A 23,053-nucleotide genomic window follows, 5' to 3' on the forward strand; every position below is an offset into this window, starting at 1 on the left:
GATTTAGATGACAATTAGCTCTATGCATTTCTCTTCTTAAAAGTATATGACTTGACATTCAAGTTTTCTTGGTATTGTTCTAGTTTCTAGTTCATTGCAGTTGTCATCTTGGCTTCTCAGTGGCAATTGCTTGTCTTCTTTATATGTTATTTCATTATTTATTAATTAAAAAGCTCTTTTTATCATGGTAAAGTAGTTGAAACAGGATCAAACAAGACAATAAAACTTCAACCTAAAGAGACACAGTGATTGATGGCAGAACAGCATTGCAGTAATAACATAAATAAAATACTAATGTTTGAATGTGCAGATTTTAGTGAGAAAGCAAAAAGGGACAGCCCAAAAACACAACGTCCAAGATGAAATGAGTGAACAGATATGGGTGTAAAAAGGAGAAAAGGGGAAAAAATAAAAAATATGCTGAGCAACAATTAAAAACAGGGAAAGAATTCAAAACTTGAAGTTATGTGGAAAAGTAAATATATCATGAAATGTCACACAAGAAAGAAATCCAAAACTATTATTTTAAATCTAGCACACATCAGTTGACAAAGATGAAAGTTAATGGATTAGAGTTTGAATAATTGAGACATTATCTCTAATTTTATCAATTGCTCTTGGATACTGATTGTGTAAGTGCTCCTTTTCTTTAGATCTTTCACAAGATCAATAATACCAGGGGTTTGGGTAATTTTTTTTTCGATACTTCATCTTCAAAGATCTATACATTAATCGGTTTATTCTTGCGGTATCCCTCAGAGAATAGGTAAGTGTCTTCCCTTATAGATCGGGAAGGCAATAAAGCCTGTGTCCTTCACATGTCTTTGGGTAAATAGTCCCTTTGCAATCAATGGCACCTGACTGAATCAAGGAAGTATGATTTAGTTTTAAGTGTCTTCAGATAAACCGTAGTACAAGCCAGTGAACAGAAATGGAAAGCTCTGACAAGCCTCTGTGTCACATTCTTTTGCCAAAGCATTACCTCATGAGAGGAGGAAAAGGCAAGGGGGAAGGGAAAAGTGACTTCAGCACTCCTGGTGGGTGGTGGGTCATGTTTAATTTCCAGATCCCAGACTATGTCATTGTTCTTTGCTCATCGTTTCACTAACTGAAGCCCTGACTTGGTGGTTCCTGTGGGTGACAACCCACTGCAGTCACTGGGACATGCTTTTGGTGTCAGAAAAGCACATGTTCAATCACATTACAGAATACTGTTGGAATATGAACGTAGAGTAGGACGAAAAAAAGCCCAAACTTGTAAAAGTTTCTAAAAATGAGTTATTGGAAAGGTGTCTGCATATGGTGAATTCCCCACAGAAGTAGCTTCTATGTCCTGCAGTGACCTACTTCCAGATTTTATTTCATATGTGCTACATATACTACTCTTGATCTTTGTTTGGACTTGGAAAGATAAAAACAACAGGTAGAATGCTAGATCAAGACTGTTTTGAGGGTTTTTTCAGCAGTTGGCTAGATAATGAGCCAATTCAAGATTTTGAAACATCTATAATAACACAGCTATCAAAATACCTATTCTACAGGCCTATGCTGAGTTTGTACTCTTTTAAGAAATGTAAAAGAGAAATGAATCTGTCTCTTGCTAGAAGAGATCAAAACTAAGTGAAAGAAAACAGCTTTTGAGAAAATATCACAGGCAGCAGAGGAAAAATGTCAGAACCCAGGAATAGCTTGTGATCAGAGCAATGTCAGAAAGGAGGCTGGAGAACATGCAAGTCCTCAGTGTGGTTTCAGCAGAGCTTTTGTTGAATTAACAGGGATATAGTGGAAAAAAATATGCAGCTCTGGCATTGCTGCAGATTTGTGATTCACAGTCAGCTTTCTGAACAGCCATAACCAGCGACCTGTTACATACCTGGCTTTTCAAGAAAGCTTACTGTTCTCTCCTGTGCTGTTTATGGCCAGAATTGGATGTGACCTCTGACTTGTGTGCTACATGTACTTTATTTTCTCTGCTTAGCCAAAGTAAGCACAGAACCCCTCTTTTGCTCTTCCTGAGACATTCTTCTTCAGTATGGCCTATCCCTTTCATAATTAAATAAGAGCCACTGTAATTTAAGGATCAGTGGATCCTCACACCTGCTAGAGGTTCTAGCAGTGCATGTAGGGGTCAACTTCTTGCATGCTGCTGCCCCCATGCCAACACAGGGTAGTTAGGTGAGAAAACTAATATCGTCTCAGAAGGAGGAAGATGCTTCTGGTACTTCTGTATTCCCCTGTAAAATCTGGTTATTGAGATGAGTGAGCTGTCAGACAGCTAAAATGCTGCCACTTCTTGGATTTTAGTGATTTGTTATCTTAATTCTCTGATCCTCATCAGGCACAATTCTGTGATCCCACTTTCTTAACATGGTTTCGTTATATCCTTTTCATTTTCTCCCATGTCAAAAACAAAACATTTTTTAAACCTAAGCAGACTCCTATATAAGTTTTTATACTTTTTTTTCTTAATTATCCCATTTTTCTGTCTTCACAATCAAGTTTGGCCCTTTCTGGTGTAAAGCAGCATAATTTAAATACTATTTAGAAGGAGTGTTTTTTCCAGTAACAATTTTGCCTGTGTCTAATAATGTTAAAGATGCTAAGTTGACTATATGTTTTAAATACAAGGGAGAAAACAATGTTGATTTACTACTTTCTACTGGCATCAAATAAATGATATAAAAATTCTGAAAAATTATTCTTATTACTGATGGACTTTCTCATGTTTTCACTCCTTGCACTGTAGTAATTGGTCTTCTTCTTCTTGCTTTTGTTTACTTTAAAGGAAGCAAAGCCATACTTGTTATTCCGGCCCAAAAGCTATAACAAAAAATTACTGTCAGTCTAAAAGTTCAAAGATGTATTACTTAAATAGTACATTCAACATGTTTCTAGTCCAACTGCTAAGTTGTACAGCCAGTCTGCTCTAATGCCTGTGCAGTGCAAGATACGTAGCTCTCATGACTAGACTCCTTCCTACCAACCTCTTTAATTTGATTGTCATGTCTTTATTTGAGAACAATTACTTTTGTGCTGACACTGAAAATGACTCAGCCTTAGTTATTAGCCTGTTTTGCTCCTGCTGTCACAACAAGTTAAATAAAATGTATTGCAAGGAACGTGTGGTAAAGTTGGAAACGTAAACCAAAGACAGCAAGAAGGGACTGTGCTTTGAAGAAGTGTCTAATTAGCAAGAAGCATCCTCTGTGCTACAGAAAAACATAAGAAAAAATGTTCTTTACTTTGTATTTACCAGTTATATTTTTATGAAATGCAATTGGAAATGACTGTCATGATGAGACACGTGTGAGATGTACACGTGTAGGTGGGGCCTTGAAATCTCTGCTTTTGCCTTCAGAAGGGCTTGGAAATCCATCTATATCCTAAAAAGGAATCTAAAAACAATGCTAAAACCCAATTTGGTCAACACCAACCAATCTCACTGGCTTCTCCCTTTGCTGTTTTTTTCAAGATCTGGAAACACACTTGCCTGTTCTCATCTTCCAAAGCCTGTTTCTGTCATGGAGCAGCAGGAGTAGTGTGTGGCAGCAGGGCAGACAAGGGCAGGGACCTCACCCACAGGACCCCATCCCATAGCAGACAAAAAGGGCCCAGGGTAGGTCTGGTGATGGTGACAGGGTCAACCAAGAGTCCACTGATAGCCAACCAAGGCCTTACTCTGAGGCAAGTCCAAGGACAAGCCAGGACATCATGTCAGGATCAGCAGGTTAGGAAGCCAAGAAGAACAGGCTTACCTACAGCTTAACTCAGGCAAGGACCTGAGCTGACAGGGAGCTCCTGGGCCTGCAGGCAGAGGGTACCTGAGCTGAACTTCACATTTAATTGGGTGCTACTGTTCCTGCAGCCCGAGGGCTTTTGGAGTCTGTGATGGCTCTTCTGTGGGAGTAAGAAAGTACGGATGGTGCAATTCTCTGCAGTGTCTTCCTCCCCACAAACCAGGCAGCTCTACCTCTTGCAAATGCAGCATAATATGGTGGAAAAGAACCCTTTCTTCTACTGAATTCATAAATTTGTGGGGGGAGTTGAAAGATGTCTAATTTTTATTGTCTGCTCTGTAATGCAAATGCTGTTCCGGTTATAATAGTCTCTGACTACACAATATTATAGTTACATCTATATAAAACTTGCTACTCCAGTCCATTAATTTTCAGCCATTGTTCATGTTTTTCATCATTGTGGTCTGCCAGAACGAGTGTATAGTCCAGAAAACATGTTATAGTATATGAAACTCTATATTGTGTAGATGAAAAAAGTGATAAAGGATAATACATTTATATCATAATTGCATTTCCATAAAGAAGGTTAAAAATACATGTGTAATGTTCAATTTAATGTAGGATTATTTATTCTAATGGGACTCACATAAATCATTATTTTAAGATTGTAATCTCTTTATTCTCATTATATTTAGTTACACAGCCCAGCCTCTCTTAATGTTATAAGTGCTAGTTACTGGTGTTACATAAATAATGAATGGTGTTTGTGGTAGTTTTATGTTTCCTGGTAATCTGTTCTCTTTATGTGCACCTATTTTCAGTGAATATCAGGTATCTTTGCCTTTCCACTTTCCCCAAACTGACTTCAGAAGTGAGGTTATCACTTCACCTGAAGTGTGCAACAGCCAAACAATCAGTGGGCTGCACTGCTCCTGTGCATCACCATCTCCACAGGTGCAGTTGGCTGAATTCCAAGGGCTGAGTTTTCAGTCTTAAGTCTGTTCCATTGGGGCTCATTAAAGCACTAACTGAAACAGCAGAGCTGATGGTACAATAGTTTGGTCAGTTCTGTCTCTTTCTGTGGTACTCAGCTTTACCTTTGTTTATAGTAGTATTTGGTGCTTTTTTTGAAAATTGAGTACTGTTAGAAACAGACCATGTTTGGCAAGGTGGTATTTAGATGAAAGCAGCACACTGTATCTCATTATAATTTCTACAGACAGAAAGCAGCCATAGCTTTGTTTTAAATGTTGAGAAGGACTGTAGAATGCAGTAATGTTGACAGAATTGTTATGAAATGGTCATTACTAAAATCATCAGTTTAGGTAGTCCCTTATTTCCTGTGTCTCGCGTAGACCTCAGACAGTGTTGCTGGTCTATTTAAATGAGAATTTTCTGTAATCATGTGCACTTGCATGCCAGTTCCCTGCATTTCAAGTTCTGATTACTTGCATCCAGGTGATTCTATTCAGTATTGTGCAAAACAGCTGGTACTCCAATGTAGCCAGAAACACAAGAGAAGAGTGACATATGTGAAGTGGGAGTTCAATTCCAAGCTGTGTAACGCATGGCCTCTTTTGATTTTTGTTTTCCCTCATCAGGACAGTTGCAAAGACTTACCCACAGTCTCCTAAAAACACCAAACAATATCCAGCTTCTCCTGTGAAGCATCGTGCCACTTCCAATCTCAACCAGGAAACTCCTAAAAAGAAAGCAGACAAGGAGAAAGAAAACGTCAGCCATCCGAAGTCCCCAGGAGCGCGCACTGACGAGGCAGGCCAGGTGACTCCTGAGAAGCACGTGCCTTCTGCTGGGAAGACTGAGAATAGTGAAGGTGAGTCTTACTGCAAGAATATATTGCAAGATATCGTGGGTCCCTGAGACTTTTATGCAGTGCTAAGCTGTTCTTTTCATGAAGCTGCTCTGTCATAGGCTATGAGGATGTGTGAAGATACATATTGGAACCTGTAAATGTATAGTTTTCACTAATGTACCAAAACCACTTGTTAGAGAGGATGTGAAAATACTGAAATTCCGGGATGCCCTTACCTATTCCATATTCTATCTGCTGAAAATGCCGAGGGGTGCTTTTAAAAAGGTGTCTTCCAGTGTGAACCAGGCCCATTTCAACCTCTGTGCGAGTTTGGAGTTGCTGAGCACTCACTGTCTTTGTTCCCTGCTAAACTTTCCACCCTTGGTCCTCTTCTCTTAGGGAAGATCACGGCAGGAACAAGTGATGCAGAAGAAGCTTCAAAAATTCTAGCTGAAAAAAGACGACAGGCCCGCCTGCAGAAAGAACAGGAAGAAAAGGAGAGGCAGGAAAGAGAAGAACGGGAAAGGTATGTCTATTGTTTTGTGAAAGTTATTACCTAATAATTAAATAATTTATCATTGAAAATCCTTGAATATGTGGTAGTTTTAGAGTCAAGTGGGAGCTTACATGTAGCTGTTAATTTCTTTAATCTCAGACTCATATTTCATTAATGTCTTTTGCAGTCTCTATGACCAGTGAAGTTCAGAAAATAATGATTTGGCCTCTTTAAGAAGATTGAAAAAACTATTACTTATCCAAATACTTCAGGTATGTCCACACTGCAGTGTACTGCACACTGCAGTCTGGACATACCTGAAGTATTTTACATTGTAAAAAAATATTTGAGGCAGCTTTAAATGAGCTAGATCACATAGAAGAAACAGTCTTGCAGTAGTAGTATTGCATTAAATGGCAAGGCTTGTATTGTTCAACAAATTAACCTGAAATTCACCTTCCCACCCAACTCTGCTGTAAGCACTGAGGGCTTTAGGAGTTTGGGCATAATGAAGGTTGCTGTGTCTAAGCAGCAAAATTCTGGTTCTGGCTTATTCTCTGAGCAAGCTTTTAGGTTGTTCTCCAGATGGGATGCTGGTTGCAAGTGTCAAACCCTTCCTTCAAACTCGTCATAGTAAATCACTAACTCTGCATGTCTAGATTCAACTTTGTTTTTTCTTATTAAAAACACGGCAGTGGGGGTGGGTGGGAGTGGAATCACCAGCTCCTGCCACTTTGGCTCTGAATCCCTGATAGAATGATAAGAATGATCACTTGCAAAGCAGCTCTCACCTGTGGTGACAAAGGAGCATGATGTCCCTCAGTGGGCCAGGGAACAACACAGGTGGAGTTTAGACCCACTCTTTCTAGTGTTCCACTGTGTTTTGTGAACTTCTGCTGCTGCTCATCCAGTCTGTTTATCTTCAGCTGAAACAAAGGATAAAAGAACCTGCTTGCTTGCAGGTACCAGAATTCTGGGTGTCGAGTATGGGGAAGAGGGATGTTTTTATTCTTGAAACTTAATTTTATTATTGACCTCTAATTGACACTCTAAATTGAAACATTTTCTTTGATCATACCTGTTTTTTCAATGGAAATTTTAATCTCTGTGAAATATTTTAGGCATTGAAAATAAGATTAGAGTAAAAGTTTGATAGCAGCCTGAATCCTGAGCATGTGTTCAACCTCTTTGCTGTGTCTTGGCATCTTTCGTGAACATGTGTGTTGATGCATATGCTATCAGTTACTGATACAGCAGGATTCATGCTAAACAAGGTGAAGCCTTTTAAACATACTGTTATGTTTTTTGCAGGCTTGAAAGAGAGGAACAGAAAAGAAAGGCAGAAGAAGAAAGGATTCGTCTGGAAGAAGAAGCTCATAAGAAGGAGGAGGAAAGAAAACGTGAAGAAGAAGCAGCCAGAAAAAAGGCAGAAGAGGAAGCCAGGAGAAGAGCTGAGGAAGAACAGATGCTGAAGGAAAAGCAAGAAAAAGAGCTCCAGGCCAAACTTGAGAAACAGGTACCATCTCAAGCAGAAATGTGAAACTTTGTACACATATAAATAAATACTTTATAGTATTTGGTAATCTGCCTGAAATAAATAATGGCCCTGTCATATTTTACACATTTTGATTAGAGGGAAGAAGCAGAAATCAAAGCCCGGGAGGCAGCTGAACAGCTCCGTCTTGAAAGGGAACAAATCATGCAGCAAATTGAGCAAGAAAGACTGGAACGGAAGAAGGTAGATATTTGCATCTCTAGATAATTATTTCATTTCTTGTTTAAATACATAATCCAGGAAGTACCCAATAGTATCTACGAACAATAATCTGAAGGGATTACAGATGACTAGTTATGTCAAACTTAGTATTTGCTACTTACACTTTAGGGGAACATGGACATCAGTATTTGTAACAAAGTGGAATTGCCTAAGGCAAATGACTCTCTACTAGGCACTGAACAAACATAGAATCAGCCTCTACCTCAACAGTTAAATAAATGCCTGAGACAAACAGGGAATGGCATGTCAAGGCAAATGTCAATTGCTACCCAACCCAGGACATCACAGACTACTGAGGAAGATGAATGACTTTGCTGGAAACTTTCTCAACAGAAGTTCTGTGTCATTAGTGGAGAAAGTTTATGTGATTAACAAACAACTTTTCTCCCACCTGGCTTGTTTCTTGGTTACATTGTGCAGAGGCAGCAGGACTGTGGCCAGTGCTGCACAGGGAAATGGCTGGAGCTGCATAAATTAGCTTTGTCTACAACTCTGTGGCAGGAAAGAGAGAACAGCTGCAGAACCCCTGTCTGGTTACAAAAGGTCATCTGTCCATTTTATTCCAATACATTTTTAACTGTTTACGACTGCCCTGGGAGCATGTTTCAGTTGGAGATTATAATACCAAACCAGAGCGTTTTACAGCTGAAATGGGTTCCTTTTTTAATGAACAAAGAAGGAAAACAAAAGTATTTTAGGATAATACCTTATACATTTCCAGCAAGAATAACTTTAGATACTTCATTTTACTCTTCTATTCCAAAAAGGCTAACTATTTTTAAAGGAACTGTTTGGAAATAGTTGGAAGAACCAAATTAAAATAATTGCTGTTGGTTTTAAACTAATGTCTTGTTCCAGAAATGAGCACAACTCATAACTGCAAACACTTGGAACTAAAATACCTGTTTCTAAAGTGCCTCTGCAGAGAAGGTTATGTTCTGTGAGATCTGATAGGTGAAAGCCAGCTCCAAGATGTTTTCTACCCTTTGTTTTCTTTATTTTTCTTATTTGTTCTCCATTTTCCAAGACAGGCCAGGATGAGGCCGTGACAGTAAAGAAAAGTGTCTTTCTGTCGTCTTCTCTCTGTCTGTTGTGTTAAATATTCTGTCTGCTGTCTCATTGTCAAATTTATTTTTATTTGTAGAGAATAGATGAAATAATGAAGAGAACAAGGAAGAGCGAAACACCAGAAGTAAAGGTATGAAACTGTATGTGATTGCATGATTTTTTTTGTTTTATTTCCATATGTGGAAATTAAATTCTAGAGTAGTTCCATGTTAGTAAATATACTTGGGTGCGCTCTAGACTCAGATTGTAGTTGTATTTCAAACCGAGAATGACTCTTGGTTTGTCACAGGCTTTGCTGTGCCACTGCTGCAGAGACACAGCTTTGTGCAAGTGTTGCAGGTTAATCCCCCCTCACTATCCAGCAAAGTGGCCACAGCCTGTTTCTGGATGCTGGAGCTGTAATGTTTGCTGCTGTTGATGGGTCTTTTCGTGCTTTGTACCAGCCAGTGAATTAGTTACTGAGCTCTCCTTGTTAAGCCTGTCAGGAATGTAGGATTGAAAACAATGCAGTTGTGTCCAGCTAGGAAGTGACAGTCAGGTTTTCACTTCTAGTCTACTAAGGAAACCGTTTCTTCAGTTACTTTCAGAGAATGTTTTTCTTTTGAATTTAAAAAAAAATGCTATGCCTAATTGAAGGGGGAGGGCCAATCCTGTCTTGCTGTTGATGGCCTTGCTTTGACTTTCACAAATTTTGAATCCAATCAGTCCCATGAAGGTTACAGTCCTTCCTCTAATAGACTTGAGTCATTACTTGATTTCAGAAGGAAGAGCCAAAACTGGAGATACCATCAACTTTGAATGTGGAAAAGCAACCAAAGGCACTTGTTCTCAACCAGCCAGGTAAAAATTGCCATATTTTTCTGAGTTTTTTTCACAGTTGCTTCTCTTCAGAGTTTTGTGATCTGAGGCACAGCATTATGTATTTTCATAAATTCTTTGCTTTCATCTCAAAAAGAACAGCTACATTTGCATCAGTGACAAATGTTAGAAACTTTGCCACTTAAGCAGAAGAAAGTTTCTCCTCCATTTTAGTACCTGAGGTAGCATTTTTATAAATGAAAAGTTCTAATGTGTCAATACATTTGATTGCTGCAATCTGCCTTCAAATTTTGTAGGTAGAAAATTTTTGCACACAACCAAGCTTGCAAGCTTTATATAGTATGTCTAAATCTTATATGTAGTTTGACTTTATAAAAAAATTATTTAAAGTATTATTAAATAAAACATATGTATCTGACATTTATCTATATTTTGTTTACTTCCCCAGGCTAAGACTTTTAGTACATGACATAAAAGATATAACATTCTCTTCCTGTTTCCTCAAATTTAAAAGATGTAGCATAAAGAGCAATTTTGGAGTGGAAAAGAGGAATGACAGAGTAGTATGATGAGTCATGGATTTATACTGAGTCCTACTGCATTGTCAGTCTTCCTTTCTACTCAATCTATAACCTAATACTATTTAAATAAAGAAGCTTCTACTGTAATAATTTCTAACCTTCTTTTATAGAGATCAATGGATTGGCAACCTGCCTGAAAAATAAAAGCTTAGAAAGTGCTGCTTCTGTAATCCCTTCCCAAGATGTAGTTGCTAATGGACTGAAGTCAGTTCCAGGACTTATTCAGCTGGAAGCTGTTGATGGGAAATCTAACAGCATGGAAGATTCAACAGATGAGGTTCAGTCCATGGATGTGAGGTACAGACCGAATCTATCAAGAGGGATTGTGCAATTCATATGAGACACAAAATTTTCTGTTTCACTTGTTAACATTTTACTGCTTCTCTTCTCACCTCCTCCCCAGCGTGGCAGTCACGTGTCCACTGTGGTGTGCTCTGCTCCTGGCAGGATGCAGTTGGTGTTTCAAGCAAGAGGCACAGAACCTCATCTCACTCTCACATATTTGGCAGGGGATGGGGGGTGTGTGTGGGCTCTGAAATCCTTCTACAGTCCTTGCTTACAGATTCCATACAAGTTTGCCCCAAACCTTTCAGATAGTTTTGTGAAAGCAGCTACTGTAGATATTGTTCTAGTATCACTTTTTTTTAATTTGGCTGCACAACTGTGATGCATGAGCTTCTCTGCCTCCATACAGAGTAAAGAAAATAATGCATTTAGCATTTTAAGTACTTAACAAGTAGTAGTGTATGGAAATCAGTAAATAACTTTGTGTTTTTAAATACTCTTGGATTTTCACAGAAGGACGTGCAGAAAAGAAGAATTTTTTAATTTAAGTTTTATTATTTACATATTTTTAATATAGGCAGTTAATTTAAGACTGCTAAGACAATTTTAAATGTAGATTTTTTATACAGTTCTTCCTTAATCAGTAAGACAGCTGAACCTCTCATACTGTTTCAGTATTTCCAATAAATATGCATAAATATATAGAAAATGCCCTACTGGAACAAGTCCATGTAGCCCATTATTTGGTCTCAGAAAGTATCAGTAAGAAAACCTAGTGAGGGAGAACACCTGAGCCCACATTTTGTGCAATCCAAGCCCACACTGAATTGTTGCATTAGGGATATTAGAGGGGTCAGCTCTGCCTTGCCCTTCTGAACAGCCACTGGTTGACATGTTGCCCATGAGTTCATCCAAGTTTGGTTTTTTTTTTTGACCTGCTGATAATGTTTGTGTCCAGGACCTGACCTGGAACAAGTGCTACAGTACAGTCTCACTGGGTAAATTATGTTCTTTGATCTGTAAATTATGTTATTTGATCAGTTTCTTACTGGTGGCACTGGGCACCCCTTGGGGTTTGTGTTGCAGCATTTCATGCCACAATAGTTTTGTCCTCAACTTAGAAATCTTTGTGAAATCCTTCCTCTGCCTTCTCTTCTCCAAACTAAAATGCACTAGCCTTACTAGTCTCAGCAAAGCAGCTGGTTACAGCATTTCTTAATTATGGGATTTCTATGTCTTAAGTATATCATAAGGTCTTAAGAAATAACTTTTTATTTAAGTTGTGAAATGTGAGCACTTTAAGGAAATGTTGCAGGGTCAGGACAGTAATTTGAAAGGTATAATAAACATTTAGGTAAGGGAATGGTGCAGGGATTGAAACAGTGAGTGACTGGTAAACTGTCACAAATGTGGGTTTAAGAGATGAGTGCTCACATCACACAACTACCCCAAAACTTAATCTTTAAGGGATATAGATTAGGTCCAACCTTCCATCCTGAACAGTGCAATGTCTTTTTCTTTGGATTAGGATGTATTCTAGGTAGAGTCTTGCTGCAGCTGGCCTTTAAAATAAGCTTTTGAACTGTCAGAAGTTTAATTTGATTGTTACCTAATGAAAAGTTACCCACTCCTTATTCTGTATCTTCCTTTTGTTTATCTTTCGTTTAGCCCGGTTTCAAAAGAAGAACTTATCTCTATTCCCGAATATTCACCCATGAATGAACTTATGCCGGGTGTTTCTTTGGACCAAAATGGGACAAGTAATGCCAAGGCTCTTGAAGACCTCTTGGATTTCACAGGACAAGCTACCTACTCCAAGACGTCCAGTGATACCATTAGCCTAGATGACTGTAACAAAAACTTGATTGAGGGATTTAACAGTCCAGGACAGGAAAATACACTTAATTCTATCTGTTGACAGCCTCGCTTTTCAGCAGAACAGATACAGGTACAGTATTGTGATAAACATCTTAGATATGATAAATTGCTGTGATTTCTTACTAGCTTCCCAGAAACATTGAGCAGTTGTACACAGCAGTGTGGATGGAGGAAGAAAGCTGGTCTCCTAGATCTTTAAATTCAGCACAATCTTTCCTATTTGCAAATTGGCATCATATGCAAACTGACTGTATCATAGCAACCACAAGTACCAGGTAAATGGAAACATTTCCCTTATGCATTGAGAATATAATGAGAAGGGTTGTTTTTTTTCTTCATTAATACAATACCTTTCCTATATATCTTTGGAGCCTGTTTGCATGAAGAAAACAGTTAAAAGTGGGGTCAGTCTAGGAAATGGTAGTTATTGTTGCTGCTTACTCCTTTCAGCTGCTGTAAATACTTGCAGCACGGTGTAGAATCACATGTCCTGAAAAGCCAGCATAGTATAAAATCACAGCAGGCTTCAGTGACAGTTTCAAAGTACAGTGCCACAGTTGATCTTCTTGAAAGAGTATATTCTAAATTACAAAACTGAGGTCATCTAACTGGTGTGGCTGACTCGATATTCTTCTCTCTCTTTTTAATTGACAGCGGTAACAATTTGTGGAGGATATTTATCCCTGTGATGCTACTGGCAGTAAAATATGAGCTTGTCACTTGAAAAAGCTTTCTGCAGTCCTTGAACACTGGATTCCAAATAATCACAGCTGAATATAACTTGTCTTCCCAGGGAAATAAATATGTTGAATAACTGGCTGCTTTTGGTAAAACCAATGATCTAGAGCCTTGATGGTTTCGGGGAAGACGAGTGTGCATTAGAATTTGAGCTTTAGCTGCTAATAAAGCACTTTTTAATTTAAAATTCATCTCAACACATCACTGTGATTTTTACCTGTGCATTTTATTTTGAAATAATTCTTCCCTAAACTTTACCATACATCCGTTTAGACATCTTTTTCTTGTAAATAATGATGGGGTTTGCCCACAGTGCATTGAAACAAAATAATATACTGTACTTTAGTTTTGTGCCTATCTTTTTTTGTCTTTAATAAGGAATTATTGGCAACTTTTATGAGGTGTATAATGCAAAACTATAACTGAAGAGGCTTGAAAAACATACAACTGCTGGAATCAAAGGAGCCTTCTTATTGACTGTGGAGTGTGGGAACTATCCTATTATGGTTACATTGACACTTTTAGTCACTAGTGGCACTTAATGGTTAATATTAATTAGTCCAGGAGCAACTATCAACTGTGTGTTTAAAAACATGTTTGTGTAACACCTGTAAGCAAAGTAGGCAAAATGCCTGGTGTAATCCCTTAATATATATGTAGTATAGCTGTAGTAGATCCAAGTGATGGTCAGGAGGGTGAGATAATATGTTAACTTTTGAAGATGCAGACACTTGATTGATACCAGCAGGCTTTCGATCACACAGAGAAGTATTTTGTCTTCTGTAGACTTAACAAATGAGATTTAGTCAGCAGCAAAACAATATGTGAATGTTGCAGCAGAAACACAAAGGCCAAGACACATGTGGGGAACTGGGGGGCCCTTAACATTCTGTATGGAACAGTTCACATTAGGATGTACGAGATCTGGACATCATGTGCCATACAATGTTAACTTTATTTCTGTTGGTGAACCTTTATGCTAGATCAGGTGCTGCTTTAAGGACATTTTTGTCCAGTTCCTTATAAGAATGAATTTTAAATACAACTCTCTTCGGACACTAACACAAAAGAAGTGAAAACTTGGGGGGGTGGTTTTTTTACTTTATATTTTGTTTGTTTGTTTTTGGGTTTTGTTTCCACATGTAAGGGAGTTCACAGTGTAGATTGAGCTCATTTGTAGCACCATTCTTGTGTTCTTTAAAGTCAGCAACGAGAAAGTAACCAGTGACATTATGTGCAATGCATAAAGAAATCATACCTACAACAACCCAGCTTTATTTATGTTAGTGTAGTCAAAGAAATACTTTCTTTGGACTGTGCAGTAAGCTGTAGCATGGTACTGTGTCTTCCAAATTAGTCCTTCATCTATTTCCTAAATAATAAACAAACGGAAACAGTTTGTTTTGCTGTAATACATTGTGTTTGACAAATGTCATATTATATTTTATTATGGTGTCATTGTATAACCTGTAGATTTCTGTATTTGCATGACCTGTATAGCATGTATAAAGGTGAAATACATTTTCATTTATGAATCTGAGTTGTTTCTTAGTGCTTTTTATTCCCAGCAAAATATGACTCGTTTAAAAACACATATATGTTAATTTGTTCTGAGGCGTTTTCTGAAGGAGAGTGGAATACTGAATGAAGGAGTAGTTGTCGGAACCTCCAGATGTTTCACCATTGTTCCCAGTGCCATATACTCATTTTCTTTCTGAGGTCTTGCCAATACACCAAGGAAATGGAGGCTGGTGGCAGAAGAGCCTTAAGGTGAGGGCTTCCAAATCATGGCATCCAGGGTGCTAGTGACAGTATACAGGCCAGTTTACAGCCCCAGCCTCTACCCTCGGGCAAAGAAAATAATGAAAATAAAACTTGGGAGCTGTGTCCATTAGACACTGTTCTGTTTAGTGTGCAAGAGCTGTTCTGTAAGAGTATCCGTGACATAAATGCTGAATTTCTTTTCAAGCTACATGCACACACTGCTGCTTAGAAAGAGGCCAGGCCTGGAGCTGCTCTTAGTTTTTTAGTGAAATTCTAGGGAGAAATTTTAAAATATGTTTTGTTTAAATCATCACTTCAGTCAAAATTGAAAATGAGAGGATCTACTTTTATTCTGAAGTGTATTAATGATTTCCATGGTGACAGTTCATCTCATTTGTATTGACTCTTGAATCATTCATGTTATTTGTTCCCTCAATTATTTACTAGATTGAAGGAAGCAAGATAAATGAGTATTTGTGAAGAAAGAGATTGCATATTCACATTTATATTTGCTTTCAAATGTAACTTTATAAATTTGGCTGAATATCTGGAGCTGAGGGGTTAAATCGCTTCTTTTTGCTTTTGGTGATACAGCCTCTTCATACCAGTACCATACTGGTGTTTGCTGCTGTGATTCAAAACTCTGCAATGAGCCTTATTTTTAATTAGTCAGTGGTCTTGAAACTGTGGTGGAGGATCACTACTGACTCACATAGGTCTTTGGTAGACCTTTTCTCCTGTAAAGCACTTGAAAATCAAGCTGTCAATAGTAAGAAGAGTTGAGTGTTGATCCTTGAGTGGCTTTTTCATAAATGGTTGAATGGATTATTTTTTTTAGTTTACTTTTATAGTAAAGTGATGTGATAACCCAAATTGTAAACTTCTGCAGATTTGTTTTATGTAGCTATTAGTAAGTTTCTAATACACAAATAAATAATACCTGCGTGGTAATTGGGCATCACAGTAGCTCTCTGATTAGGTTCAGCACTTTCCATGCTGTTGACCTGGGAAATGACACCCAAAGCTTGTCTTGGGCCCCAGCAAAGGCCCTGAGCAGACCTCTGTCTCCCCAGTGAGTGAATTTCAAAACAGAATTGCATCAGTGAGGGTTGGATCTGGATGCCCAGGCTGCATTTTCATCTAGTGATGAAGGGCTAAAAGAGAGGGAATCATCCTCTCTTGTAATTGTACAAATGGTACAATTCTGTGGAGAAAGCCACAGAGATAGCAGAGACTGCTGCTCTGGCTGCCAGGGTGGGGATCTTCCCAGGTCAGAGAAGCCTGGGGTCCCAGGACACCTCTGGGCTTCAGTGCTGCACAGCAGCCTGAAAACCCTAGAAGGAGATATCCTTCCCATAAGGGTTTAAACTATGGCCTATGGCCCCTCCCCTGTATTAAAATGTAAATAGATCAATATTCAAGAGCTGAAGACTAGTTACTCTGTGAGGTTTGTATCTTGTTTGCTCTAAGCCTGGTCTGTATCCTGCATATCCTTACTCCTGTAAGCAACACAAATGAATCAGCAGGAATAGGCTGCTTCTCCTCCTGCTTTAGTGACCTGTGGGACTTCTTCCTTACTCCTCCCCTCTCCCTTCCCATTCAAGAACAAGGTAGAAACTGAAAAAGTCTCTTAGTTTGTTTTCATTTCAGGGCAATGTCGTTCAAGCTGTTGGTTGCCTCCAAAAACAGTGTAGAGAGTAGTGGTTCACCTACACTGCCTCTGTGTATGTATGTGCACAAATATATCTCATTGGCAGTTACCTGACCTTTGGGAATGTTGGTTTTCAGTATCAGTATTAACCTCTGAAAAGTGTATCACTTCTGAGCCAACTGTGCTGAAATCTGGAAAATACAATGTATGTGAGGACTGAATGCAATTTTCTCTGGATTTTCTTCTTCATTGTAAGAAAAAGAGGTTTTAAATTCATTCAATCTGTCCAGAATACATACACTTAAAAATAACAGAAAACTTAAAATATTCAGATGCATTTTTGTTATTGCTGTTAGTGGCAATAATACCAGTCCAGAACACAGTGAGGCACAAAGTTCATCTCTTCCCTAGTTTTTTAGCCCATCTTTTATCTTACCCTTATGATCTCCTACAGCTGAAGAGTAGGTGATGCTGTTCACTGTCAGCCAATTTTAACGTGTCTGTTGAAGCAACGTGTGAAGTGTAAAATCCCTTAAAACTGCAGGCAGAAACACTAAGAGGATGTTTAGGCTTTTAAAATAATTACATAAAGTATAAGAAAATGGTTTCCTGACCACTGGAATAATTTTAGATGCTTGTTTTCTTCCCAGTTGCCTTGTTTGTTCTCCAACTTGTGTAAGTTTTACAGCATTTCTAACAATTCAAGGCTGAGGCAGTAATGTCTTCAAACTAGCGGGTTTGATGATTACCAGAGGCCTGCAATTTTCAGGATCAAAATAAATGCTCTGGAAGGTAGTGTGTCGTGTTTGCTTGGGAGCTTTGCAAAAATAGATGCGTATCCCTGCTGAAATCAAGCCTTAATGATTTCCAGAGAAAAAACAACTATGAGGCAGGAGAGATCCAGTGAATAGAAGTGTTGCAGAATAATTCGAATTTAGTAGTAGAATGGCTAAGGCTTAGTAGGAGAGTAGGCCTAGAAAGCAGCACTCCAAAGTAGTAAGTTAGCAACCTTGTTTGTGAGCATGGAATGTGCTGAAGAGATGGCAACAACAATCAAAGGATTTAGTCAAGCATGTATATAATGATTTGTTACCTTGGATGTGGTAAGGGTCTGTTAATCACTTTCTAGGGGTAAGACAGCTTAAGAAGATTTATGATTAGAGTAGATGATTATTAATTGTTATCAGTATGAAATATGAGCGTGCTTGTAACTGTTTTGTTGTAGAAACTGCTATGAGCTTGTTTGTAACTGAATGTAACTGTTTTGCTGTAGAAACTGCACATAAACTTGTTTGTGTATAAAAGCTGAACTGAGAATGGAGGTCTTTGGAATCCTGACTTGGGACGCTAGTCCTCAGGTTCCCAGGGCCCCGAATAAAGCACCGCATAAACCGGCACTCTGTTGGTTTGTGTTTTTTTATTTGTTACGGGCAACAGAAGGAAAAGGTAAGCAATGTGCTGCTTGTTCTATGAAGTCCTTGCTCTAAGAATAAGTTTTTAAAATAGTTACATAAATAGCTCAAACCAGCAGCTTTGCATTATCACTTAGATCTTGCTGTGCCTAAAAGGAATAAGTTGAAGTCAATTGCACTTGTAGGTGACTGGCATGGTACAGGAATGGACCCAAGAACCTAAAATTGTGTAACTGGAGAAAAAAATTAAGGGGTGTGAGAGATGTTCAGAACTGGGGAAATTACTCTGTCAGTATTTCCTCCTTTTTTTTTTTCTAGAAATAACAGCCTCTCTCACCAAATTCAGTATGTGAGCAGCACAGTAGGCAGGATCAGGACAATATCTGTAACACTATATTAATATGCTCACACATCCCTTGTCAGAGTAACTTCTCTCTTTTAAAATACATGTAACAGCTTTGTCTGAAATATTATTAGCACCTTAAATATGCAGAGCTGTGGGGGTTTATAGCAATAAATTCTATGGAGTTGCTCCTAATTTTCCTGGTGGGAGGTCTCAATCTGAGAACAGTTTTCACTCAGTCCTTTTGTTTTTTCTTAAACCTCTCATCAGTTCAGATACACAAATGCAAGAGAATACAGATTCTGGTGGTTGCCTGCTAGAGTGGGTTTGTTCTCTCAGTGTCTGAACACAGACTGTCCACACCACTCAAGGCAGAGGAACGGGAACTCCAAGGAGTCTTATGGAGACTGAATATGTGCAGTAGTGTGTTGGGGACAGCAGTGAAGCCCTGCTGGCACAGGCAAGGAATATAATCCTGGTCAGACATGGCCAAAACTTCCCCAGCTGAACACTGGGTCAGAAGTTCTTCCCTTTTGGCAAGTAATATTTGTATCTCTAACCTACATTTTTACAAGGTTAATTTGTGCTGATGGTCTTCGGCCAGTGTTGGTTTTCAGGGCAGAAAGTGTCCTGTAGCAAATGAAACTGCTGGTGGATTTAGCAAATAAATGAGCTGAGGAATGGGTGAAGGTCACAGTCACTGAAGAATGCTAAGATACTTTGCATGTATTTACTACCACATATTTACTACTAAAGTCCCCGAGGCAAATCAGTATCAGTCATGCCCACAATGTCTCGAGCTGGACATTTTGAAATTTTATCTCTCCTCAGACTTTTCATCCTGCTGTTTCACTCTGATTTCTCCTGCTGTCATCTTTCCAAGAACTGGCTCTTGCACAGGCAAAAAACTGCAGCCTTTTTGTGCCCCTGCCTTCCTCCTCAAATTCATCTGATGTAGCCCCTTGGGTGATAAGCTCAAAGCCTTTGCTTTTAAAATCCTGTTACTGTATTTATGTCACACATTGGTGTTAATTCATACACTGAGATTGTTTTCACTGGTATTCTGCCAAAATCCTACCAAGTTTACCCGGGCTGTATGCCTCCCAGCAATGGCACATTTTCACATGTTACAGGAAAGCCACGATAACCTTATAAATAAAACATTCGGGCATCCTTACGTCATGAGAACCCAGGCCTGCTAGAGGCTCTCTTTGAAGAGTAAGTTGGTGATACTATCAGAGCCAAGTCATGCAGTCAGTCATCCTCTCACATTCCTTTGGGTTTTAATTAAACAATTACTTTTCAGCTTTCCTTAAGTTTCAAGGCTAAATAATGTAGGACTTATTTCCTCAGTTAGGGAGAGAGTCATTATCTGTTGCTTTGAGCCTGGACTGAAAAAATATCACAGTTCCCCAGAAAGCTGTTTAAGTTCTTAAAACTAAATTTGGGGTTTTTGGTTTATTCTGTAACAAATTCTTGCCTTCTCTGGATAAGGTATTACAGATTTGAAATTACTTTTACAAGTGACCTCAGGAACTGACGTAAACACCAATATCTCATTTTCTGTAAAATAAGACCTGATGCTCCTTTGCTGGGGACTTGGAGGTTTACCTAATTTTATTCCACTGAACAACAACAGAAATATTTTTTTATTATTATTATCATTAGAAGAAGCAAATGAGTAGCGTGCCTGCAAAGAATTAGGCAGCTTGTTCTCATTTCAAGACAGGAGACAGACTTTGTGGTTTGGTGAAAGTAGTTTAATAAAAAAATGCCTGATTGCACTAAGGGATAGTGGTGGGTGAGGGGCAGAAGAAGAAAGCATAAAAGTGAAATTCCTCTAAAAGCAGAGTTTCAAGTTTATGAAGCCATGCAAATCTTATCAGGAGGCATAACAAGACAGTGAAGTACAAGACAGTGAAGTACAAAAGAGACATTTCCCTTTAGATATTATGAGAGGTTGGTTGGTAAAACCATGATTACCCTTGAACTGCAGTCCTCGATGGTGGATCATGCCCCTGAGAGTTTTGACTCCATCAGACCCTCCCTCACTGCTCCAACATGCTGCTTCCCTTTTAGTGTCACCATCTACAGCCTCTGTCTGCAGACAACAAAACAAATTGTGTATGATAACCAAGCTCACCCACTCTTTACAAAAAGCTTTTAATTTACTTTATCTGGTGCACCTCAGTGGAGAGCAGGTGCTGAGCAGCAGCTGCTGTGGTGGTCAGCCCTGGCAGTGCAGGAAAGCCCAGGCAATGCTCCCCAGCACAGCTCAGGCTCCCTTGCTCTGCCTGCTGCTGTGCCTGACCTTGCCAGCAATCAAGGAAGTGTTTTATTTCCACTTTTTTTTTTTTTTAGATTAGCATAATACAGTTCAGCAAAGTTCAGTGCCAACAGTAACATTTTATGTGGAAAATGAAATGCCTCCTTGAAAGAACAGATCTGTCTGCTGTCGAGGGCTAGTTCCTGCCTTTGAATTTTAGGTAACTTCCATTCATCATTTCCAAGTATTTAGCATGCAAACCACAGCCATGCTCTTTCCAAAGGGAATGTTTACTAAATTAGACATTAAAGGAATATGAAAGTGATTCTCTATTCTAATGACACTTAATTAGAAATAAAACATGGAAATAGATTAAAATAATTAGTCTTAATAAGCAGTAATTGCCAAGTCTTGTGCAATAGAATAGCCTTCACAATTTGGAGATGGGGAATAATGATGCTGTGGAGCTACTAACAGGCATTGATTTGAATATTAATTTCATTTGTAAAGTGTGCTTAAGTTGTTGTTTTCTTACACTGCATGGTCCCAACCACTGAGATCCTTGTGTCCTTAATATCCATCAGGATAGTATCCATCCTGCTATCCATCAGAATAAATGTATGTTGGATCAAGACCATCTGAGGCAACTTCAAGTACAGAGGTCAATAATGAAATTTGATAATTCTTCATTTATGTAATGTAGAAGTTTATCCTATATACATAGAGGCTCCTTGTCTGTACTTCATGCTTTGGACCAGTTTTTGCTTCAAGTTTCAGGGCAGCAGTAGCCCCCCATGTGCAGAGATCAGGCAAGCCACTACTCCAGCTGAAGTAGGTAATAAAACCAAACTTTTTTTACTGTTAGTTTGACTTTCTGAATCTTGAGAATGAAAGTGTGGCTGCCTATACAGTGATTATCCCACGTATTGTGAGAGCTGTGCCAAACTGGTACTGCACATTATGTGGCTGAGCCTCCCAGGCTGGACCAAGTTTCTTTGGGAAAGTGCAGATTAACAGCATTTGTCTGCTTCAGTCTCACTATCTCTATCTAAAGCTCACTGGGCCCAGTTCTCATCCCAAGTGTCTAATAACAAAAATGCCAACATAGCAAAGAGGAAGCAAGTGTTGTTTAGTGCAGCTTGACACTGTATGTCTATGCTCTACAGTTCAGTAAGTCTTTTGCAGTGCCTTTTAATTGGAAAAACAGTACAACTAAATTTAAAAATACTTCTAAATGTTTTTCCTAAGAGAATTTCAAAGTGTTTTGGTGAATGCAGGAAATTATTTTATACAGACATTGTGAGGGGTTCCTTGTGTTTGAGCTAGTCCACAAAGAACCGAGCAGGATCCTGCAGACAAAGACAGCAACCAGACTGATGGCTGTGATGAGGAATCCCTTAGTCCCACCTACAGCAACAGGGCCAGGGTTGAGAAGATAGAGAACTGAAGATAATGCTCTGCTAAAAGATCAGTCCTATAAAAGGAGGGAGGAAGATGTCAGCAGCTAAAAGTCCAAAAGGATAGCCAAAATCAGCAGTCCACACTGGTACTGGGAATGTAAGGAAACTGAGACCATCCCTTTGAAGAGGACTAATTATGATGCCAAGAGTAAGCAGCCCTTCCTCTCCACTTTTATCCAGTGAATATAACTTCACCCTATTAGGCCATGGTTTGATGACAGAGTAAATGTAGCACTATGACTCTGAGCTGGATCAAAAATGTCAAGGCTGTGTAAAACAGAGAGCTGACTCTGCCTCTTTTTTGGGCTTAAATTAATTTGTTTACAAAAAAAATGTTGACAGGCTAACTTTACACCAGATCAGATATCACCTGCCTAGGCTCTGTAATGATACCATATCAGGTATCACCCATCTTCCTGCAGCTACTGTAAAAATGCAAAACCATCATCAGTTCTGTGCTTCGGCTAAACCAAAAGTGTGTGTCTGCATCTGAGCTGAATCAAATTTGTATTAATGAGCTGAGCTGACAGTGCACCAAAGAGTATTCACGATCCCTGACCAACAGCCTTGGATGCCAGTGTAATCTAGATAGCATCAGTTTGCGTGATCTTTTTCTGGGTGTTTTTCTGCCATAAAAAGATACTCTGTTTCCAAAGGACTTCAGTTTGTGTCAGTGTGTGACCCTGCTGTTTACAGCTCCTGAAGGAAAAACTCACGCCAGACCTGTTGGGCCTGCTGGCTATCAGGACTGGCAATCGAGGGAATGAATCCCATCTCCTAGGGAAGGAGAGCGCTGCCATCCTGCAGTGCACGCTCTGACAGGAACTCCAGGAACTTGCTAAGAGCCTCGGTGAGCACCACCTACAGCTCACCATCTACACTCTCATGACCCTCACAACATGGGACAAGAGGGCCATGGTCACCTCACCTGGGATGGGTTCAGCTGTGGAGTTGAGCCCATCCAG

General features: G+C 39.1%; 1 protein-coding gene across 7 annotated transcripts in view; it reads left to right on the plus strand.

The window, feature by feature from the left end:
- MAP7D2 (MAP7 domain containing 2) overlaps window positions 1–14,732 on the plus strand; it is a 37,251-nt gene extending 22,519 nt beyond the window's left edge. For all 7 annotated transcript variants that reach the window (XM_029964782.1, XM_029964783.1, XM_029964785.1 and 4 more), the window contains 9 exons: window positions 5,339–5,571; window positions 5,950–6,076; window positions 7,358–7,562; window positions 7,680–7,784; window positions 8,968–9,021; window positions 9,653–9,731; window positions 10,402–10,588; window positions 12,245–12,524; window positions 13,109–14,732. In XM_029964782.1, the coding sequence (XP_029820642.1) occupies window positions 5,339–5,571; window positions 5,950–6,076; window positions 7,358–7,562; window positions 7,680–7,784; window positions 8,968–9,021; window positions 9,653–9,731; window positions 10,402–10,588; window positions 12,245–12,494 (1,240 nt within the window). In that variant the 3' untranslated portion in view covers window positions 12,495–12,524; window positions 13,109–14,732. The remainder of the gene's footprint in view (window positions 1–5,338; window positions 5,572–5,949; window positions 6,077–7,357; window positions 7,563–7,679; window positions 7,785–8,967; window positions 9,022–9,652; window positions 9,732–10,401; window positions 10,589–12,244; window positions 12,525–13,108) is intronic.
- The last annotated feature ends 8,321 nt before the right edge of the window (window positions 14,733–23,053 follow it).

The sequence above is a fragment of the Manacus vitellinus genome, unplaced genomic scaffold (genome assembly GCF_001715985.3).
Source record: "Manacus vitellinus isolate BGI_N305 unplaced genomic scaffold, ASM171598v3 scaffold_7_pilon, whole genome shotgun sequence".
Lineage (NCBI taxonomy): Eukaryota > Metazoa > Chordata > Aves > Passeriformes > Pipridae > Manacus > Manacus vitellinus.